The sequence below is a fragment of the Penaeus chinensis genome, chromosome 1 (assembly GCF_019202785.1).
Source record: "Penaeus chinensis breed Huanghai No. 1 chromosome 1, ASM1920278v2, whole genome shotgun sequence".
Lineage (NCBI taxonomy): Eukaryota > Metazoa > Arthropoda > Malacostraca > Decapoda > Penaeidae > Penaeus > Penaeus chinensis.
Genome location: NC_061819.1, coordinates 33,558,741 through 33,566,240, shown reverse-complemented (window position 1 = coordinate 33,566,240; position 7,500 = coordinate 33,558,741). Strand labels below are relative to the sequence as shown.

The window sequence follows — 7,500 nt, the reverse complement described above, 5'->3', positions numbered from 1 at the left end:
ATGAGCGCTGTGGGTGGCTATGCGGGTCTGGTGGATAACTACCCGTACGCCACTGCTTCGGAACGAGCGAGGAACCACCTCAACGAGTCCTGTGGGGAACCGCCGAGTGATTTCATGCACCTGCTCAGAACGCTTGAACCTGGGAAGTCCAATTACCCCTGGATTGGGATGACCCTGGGATTGGGCATCCTAGAGCTTTGGTACTGGTGTATGGACCAGGTAGGTTTGGCGCGACGGACGGCAACCGAGAAGTGTTGGGTAATTTGTTTCTCAATAGTTCCCTGTGTTATCTTGATGCCTGAGGTTAGAAACAAATATCTGGTATTATAAACAAAATGTCTAGGGTTATAAAAGGATGCCTGGTGTTATAAACGCATAACTGGTATTATAAGGAATGTCTGGGGCTATAAATAAATGCCTGAGGTAATAAATAGATGCATGGGGGTCATCATCAAAATGTAATGCTAACGTTTACGTCGATTAGTCTAAATATACTGAAGGTATTTTTGAATGGTCCGGAGCTGTATGGCGCAGGAACACTTGTTTCGAGAGAGGAAACAGGTTCCGTGTAAACGAACACCAGGCATCATGGTGTTAGACATGTTCATGTTAGGCCGCTCTTGCATAAACCAAAACGTGGATAGGCTGCAACGCCGATTATTGACACAGGTTTAGTGTCATGACAGACAATATTGCATTTATTGGTTTTGCTGCAGCGAGGGGTGGAATATTTTGATCAGCTACCACGTACTTGATTGCCAGGCCGTAACAACGACAATAATTGCAATAGTAATATCAATAATCGTAAAAAATGGTGATTAAATTATCCTTCCCTTTTATTTAATATTAATGATGCTATTGTCAATTTCAATGTTACTATTGTTACAATTATAATTATTGATGATGATATTAATAAGTATCATCACCATTACCATCTTCACCATCTTCATCATCTTCATCTTCATCTTCATCTTCATCATCGTTATCGTTACTATTATCTATTATTGTCATTATTTATTGTTATTGTAATAAAGATGATGATCCATATCATCATTATCAACATTATTATCAATACTATTATCATCCCCGTTATCTTCACTATTATTATCACCATCATTTTTATTATATTATCCTTATTATCGTCATCTTCTTTACAGTAATGATAAAGATAGTCATGATGATAATAAGAATGATAATGGTAATGATAACAACAACAATCCTAATAATATTAATGGCCATTATAATCCTCACTATTATCATCATCTTCGTCCTCTTCATCATTATTATCGTCATCCTCATCCCCATCTTATCATCATCATCCTCATCGGCGTCGTCATTATGATCATCATTATCGCCATCACTATTACTAATATTATCTTTAATATTAGAACTATCATCACTATCATCCCATCCTAATGCCATCAGCCTTCTCCCCATCTCCCCCTCCCCCTCCCCCCCGCCTTGACGTCCCTCCCCATCGACTCCCTCCGCAGGTGATGGTGCAAAGGACGCTGGCCAGCAGGAACGTGGTCCACGCGAAGGGCGGTTGCCTCCTGGCCGCCTACCTCAAATTCCTCCCGATGTTCCTGATCGTGTTTCCCGGGATGGCGGCCAGGATTCTGTACCCGAATCGAGTGGCCTGCGCTTCCCCGGAGACATGTACCCGGATCTGTGGCAGCGCCAGGGGCTGCTTCAACATAGCCTACATTGAGCTGGTGCTGAACCTCCTGCCCGTTGGTGAGTGCGAAAAGTCCGCCTCCAGGTGAGTATGAAAGGGTTCGGTGTGGGTGAGTGTGAGTGTGTGGGTGGGGAGCGGTGTGTGGGTGAGTGTGGGTGAGGAATGGTAGGGTGTAGTTGTTTGTGTGTGGGATGAACGTATGATTATTATACGTGTTATAGACTTACATCACTGAGTCATATCATATCACTGTATCATTTCATGCATATATTAAAAGAGATACTGATGGATCATCCAGCTGTTCGATACTTATCATAAATATTTCAAAAACATTTGCAAACACGTCGATTGAATCACCATCTCCCCGCTGTCTTTCTCAAATTCCATCATAGCGTTAGCTCCTATTATCCTGCCCTCCCCTGTTCCTCCCCACACTCCCTCACGCTTGCCCTGGCGCCTCATCTCCCCAAAGGCGTACGAGGACTGATGCTGGCTGTTATGATGGCGGCACTCATGTCCTCGCTCACCTCCGTGTTCAACTCCGCCTCCACCATCTTCACCATGGACATCTGGCTCCATCTCCGTCGGATGTGCAGGAGGCGCGGGCGGGAGGGGGGGATGTTCTCGGCCCCTCCGTCAGACGTCGAGCTGGTCGTCGTCGCCAGGATCTTCGTGACGGCCATGGTGGGCATCAGCGTGGTCTGGATTCCGGTCATTCAGTGAGTGGATGATTAACCGTAAAAATGCAAATGGATAGATAAAAGTAGCCTTTGTTAAATCCCTGTTTTGGTGATAAATGTCTCCTTTCTCTCAGGCATTCGATTATTTTTTACGATCCCTTTACGATCATAACGTAACCCGGAGTGATAGAATACATTGTGCCTCAGTTTTTATTGTCTTCCAGTCTTCATGTCTTTAACTCCCTCTCTCCCACTGCTGTAAATATTACCATCGTCCAAATCGCCTCATCTGTACACTAATTTACTCTCCGCCTTAACACATAACATTAGCGTCTATCGCCCACCGTCAGGAACAACGCCACGTCTGAACTCTTCGATTACATAAACACCATCAATTCCTTCCTGGCGCCTCCCATCTGCGCCGTGTACCTGTCGGCGCTCTTCTGGAACCGCACAACAGAAACTGTGAGTCACTTCACACACGTTATTATTGGCCCAAGTAGGGCTCCTTTTGCGTAGTATTAGCTATTGTAGATATTTCTTTATACTATTTTTGACCATGTATTACTTACCATCTTTCTAATGCTCCTTACTCTCTACCATTCACCTTACTCTTTTTTTCTTTCTCCTTTTTTCCAACAACCTCATTTACCTTCCTCCTTCCTACTTCCCTAGGGCGCCTTCTGGGGTCTCATGTTTGGCCTTGCTGTTGGGGTTTTCCGTTTCGCCCTCGAGTTCACGTATGCTCCACCACCTTGCGGTTTAGGTATGTAGTAAGTACGTCTCATGTGCCTGAGGTATATATGATTTACTGATATGTTCACACACACACACACACACACACACACACACACACACACACACACACACACACACACACACACACACACACACACACACACACACACATCTATGTACAAATACATATCTATGCTTCCTGTTGCCCCACTCTTCGCTCAAAGGCTCCTCCTCCAGATGCGGATTACGTGGAACCAGCGATCATCACCACTTTCCTGAGGCGTCTTCACTATCTCCATTTCTGCTGCCTGCTGTTTTTCCTCACAATACTGGTTATCTTCTGTGTGTCACTTACCACGTCGCCTCGACCAAAAGACTGCGTGAGTATTAAAACAACTGTCTGGTCATTTTCACAATATCTTGCCTTTAATATGCTCTCCTGCACTTGCATATTAAGCCTAGCTGTATTAGTATGTAGTCGAGTTCATGAGTTCTTGTTCCCTGTAATGTATGACTGTATATTACTTCGTAAAAGTAGATTTATGGTCCTTATTATTCATCAAGCTGAGAAGGGAAGTTGAGATAATTTGATACTCGAAAGAGGACGTCCTCTTTCCCCTGAGGATGAGCCCGGTGCACGTTCAGGCTGGCTCGAGTGCCTAACTTATGCTTGTAACGGTAATTAATTAGCGAAGGAAAGCTTGGGTCCCGTGAGAACAAGGATGTGATAGAAGCTGCATGAATGTTGCTGTTTGGAACTTGAGTTGAATGCGTATATTCAGAATGAATAGACTCAACCCGGTCACAATATGTATATATACATACGTTCATATATACATACATACATGTATATATGTACATACATATATATATACATAAATATATATATACATATATATATGTATTATATGTGTATATTATATGTATGTATATATATTATGTATATGTGTAGATATTATATATACATATATATGAATATATATAATATACTATGTATATATATAATATACTATGTATATATATAATATACTATGTATATATATATGTATATATATTTGTATATATATGTATATATATGTATATATATATGTATATATATATATATCATGAATAGCAAAACATTCTTCCGTGTAGATACTATTGTAGAAAAACCTATGATGCAAAATTTATTGAAGAGGCAAGGGTGAGGAGCGACTACAAAAAGAGTGAGATAAGAGGCAATTCGGCAACCCAAATTGCCTCTATATTATATATATATATATATATATATATATATATTATATATAACATATTTATATTATATACATACACACAGTCATATATATATATATATATATATATATGTTATATATATTATATATGTTATATATATATTTTATATATATACATATATATATGTATATTATATATTATATATCTATGTATATTATATATATATACATAAATATAGATATATATATATACACACATATACATCTATATAAATATATACATACAAACAAATACATACATATATATATATATATATTTATATATATATGTATATACACACATATACATATATACATACATATATGTAAATATGTATATATACATAAATAATTAATAGTAAACATATGAGTGATATATATATAATATATATATATATATCTTATATGTTCATTATATATACATATAGACATATTTATGTATATGTATTATATATACATATACACATATATGTATGTATATATTTATTACACACACACACACACACACACACACACACACACACACACACACACACACACACACACACACACACACACACACACACACACACACACACGCAGACACACACACACACGCGAATATCAGGACAAATATTCTAGAAAAAGATATTTGCAAGAAAGACAGTGTAAAAGACTGGAGCCAAGGAGCTTCGTTAAGTCTACCGGCATGAAAAAGGAAAATATTGAAAGCCTGCGTTGCTTTTTCTAACATCCAACATTTATTCAGAGATGATCTACAAAATGAAATCGTTATAATGGTAAATGACACAATAATTGGGGAATCTTTGTGATGCCACTTGTGTTGGTAGTTCGACTTACAGAGCTGTGTAGCAGTACATATTAAAAAAAAAAACTTTTGTTACTTATATTTTCTTCAAAGCGAGTGTGTAGGTTTTGTAATGCATATTTTGAAACCACTGCCAGTAGTGAAATCTATTTACATTCCTTCTTATTAAGTTATGAATCAATTATGTACTGATGATAAGCGAAAAATGCTATCTAAGAAAAACATACTAGGTAAAATGACTCATTTATCACCTAAACATAAATAGAAAAATTATATAGAAATATATAGAATTAAGCGAAATGTATTACCAACTAATATTGACAAAAAAAATATTGGGGGAGATCGTGTGTCATCCTACGGCCTATGTCTGTGTGAATGTACATTCATCCTAGTGAATACTACCTGTATTTCCATGGCATGATCAAAGTACCTTTTTCCCCGACTGAAAATAATATGAATGGAGAATTCCGGAACTGAACGTGTTATCAGCCTCGAGTCGCATTATTTCACTGTGATACATATTTGGAACCTTGGCTGCTGCGAAATGACACATCGCATCAGATCGATGTTGCTCCATTTGCTAAATGGGTTTCGGAGAAGTAAAAAGAAAAAAGAAAGAAAGAAATACTGTTGGATTTTGATGACCTGTTAAAGGGGAGGTGTTACTGACATTGAAGATATCAATGCCATTTTTCCTGTTGAAGTGAAATCAATATCTAGTGCATATATAACAAGGCATAAGACAATTTGTACCACTATCCAAAATTATTTTAAGTAATTCTGCCCATACACGATGTACTTAAAAGCAACATGCGTAGGTGTAGACTGACGAAGGCCTCCTTTCACGAACTCTTATTCTGCAGTTGTATCGCCTAACCTTCTGGAGTCGTCACGACCCCCGCGTCAGAAATATAGTGAAAGGAGACGACGACCAGATCGGCCAGGAGACAGCAGGCGACCAGACCTCCTCCACGGGGACGCAGACCCCGGGGGAATTCGAGACGGACGAGAGTAAGTTACGTCACGGTTACTATAAGGTGATTGTTTATATGGGGTAGATGTGGGGCGCGATCCAATGCAAAGGGCCATCGCCTCCCACGGTGCTCGGCAAGGGCATGTCGTAATTCGAAGACTTTTGAATGCGAGGCAAGGCATATGTGCGCGTGCATACTTACACAAACACTAACACTGTCACTGTTACTGTCATTGTCAATGTCACAGACGCAGATACTGACACTGACACAGGCACATGCAAAGGCACGCAAGCACGCACGCACGCACGCAACCACCCACCCACCCACCCCCCCACCCACCCACACACACACACACACACACACACACACACACACACACACACACACACACACACACACACACACACACACACACACACACACACAGACACACACACACACACACACACACACACACACACACACACACACACACACACACACACACACACACACACACACACAAAGAAACATTTTGGAAAATTAAGTTTCCTGCAACTCATTTCGTTACATAGCCCTATTTGGTGTAGCGAATAACTACGATAGGTTAGACATCATACAATCAATCTCCTTGTGGATTCGTCATAATATCAAGGCTAATAGCATAATTATTCACTGTTTTGCATATCAGAACCCTGCTGGCAGCGAGTTCTGTGTGGTGGCCCAGCCAAGAGCAAGGAAAACACAGAGGCGCCGCCAGTGCTCGATGAGGAGGAACAAGCGAAGGAGGCGGTTAAGGTCATCGACGAACCTCCATTTTGGAAACGGTAAGTGGCATAGTTTTATATCATGGCAGTGATAGGTTGTAACGAGGCTAATCATTTTAAAAAAATCGTTTCAGCGTTTCGTCCTTTTTCTTCAGGATTGCAATGAGTGCGTATTATAGAGTGGAGAGTCAAGAAATCCCCTTGTTATAAGATTTTCGTTAATAGCGATGTGTTTAGGGTTTCAAAAATTAAAAAAAAAGATCGTTTGCGATATTTTTCTGGGTTTAAAGATAATAATATAATGGATCAAATATTTTACATTTTTTATAACTTCAAAGGGTGAAAGGGAAGGATAATAACCTGCAAACAAAACTCAAATTGCACAAAAACGACCCGATGCAGGAATATATTTCGTTATATTTCATTCTCACCGAATATAGATGCAGCAAATTATTTCACTCTCTTTTTTTCCTTTTTTCTTTCTTTCTTTTTCTCTTTTTACCAAATCCCACCCTGCATGACCGTAAACTCAAAGACAACACAGACTATTACACCGCATTAACTTAGTCAAGATTTTATACTAAAGAAGCTGAATGCATAACTGCCACGGGGATAGATGTAAGAAT

At 39.5% G+C, this 7,500-nt stretch overlaps 1 protein-coding gene across 1 annotated transcript in view; it reads left to right on the top strand.

Moving 5' to 3' along the window:
* The window catches only part of LOC125025891 (sodium/glucose cotransporter 5-like), a 14,403-nt gene that overhangs the window by 6,220 nt on the left and 683 nt on the right, over positions 1 to 7,500 (top strand). Inside the window, exons 6-13 of the mRNA XM_047614212.1 lie at positions 1 to 219; positions 1,494 to 1,737; positions 2,151 to 2,397; positions 2,709 to 2,823; positions 3,034 to 3,124; positions 3,334 to 3,476; positions 6,018 to 6,165; positions 6,799 to 6,934. The exon at positions 1 to 219 is cut by the window's left edge and continues 2 nt beyond it. Of these exons, the coding sequence (XP_047470168.1) occupies positions 1 to 219; positions 1,494 to 1,737; positions 2,151 to 2,397; positions 2,709 to 2,823; positions 3,034 to 3,124; positions 3,334 to 3,476; positions 6,018 to 6,165; positions 6,799 to 6,934 (1,343 nt within the window). The remainder of the gene's footprint in view (positions 220 to 1,493; positions 1,738 to 2,150; positions 2,398 to 2,708; positions 2,824 to 3,033; positions 3,125 to 3,333; positions 3,477 to 6,017; positions 6,166 to 6,798; positions 6,935 to 7,500) is intronic.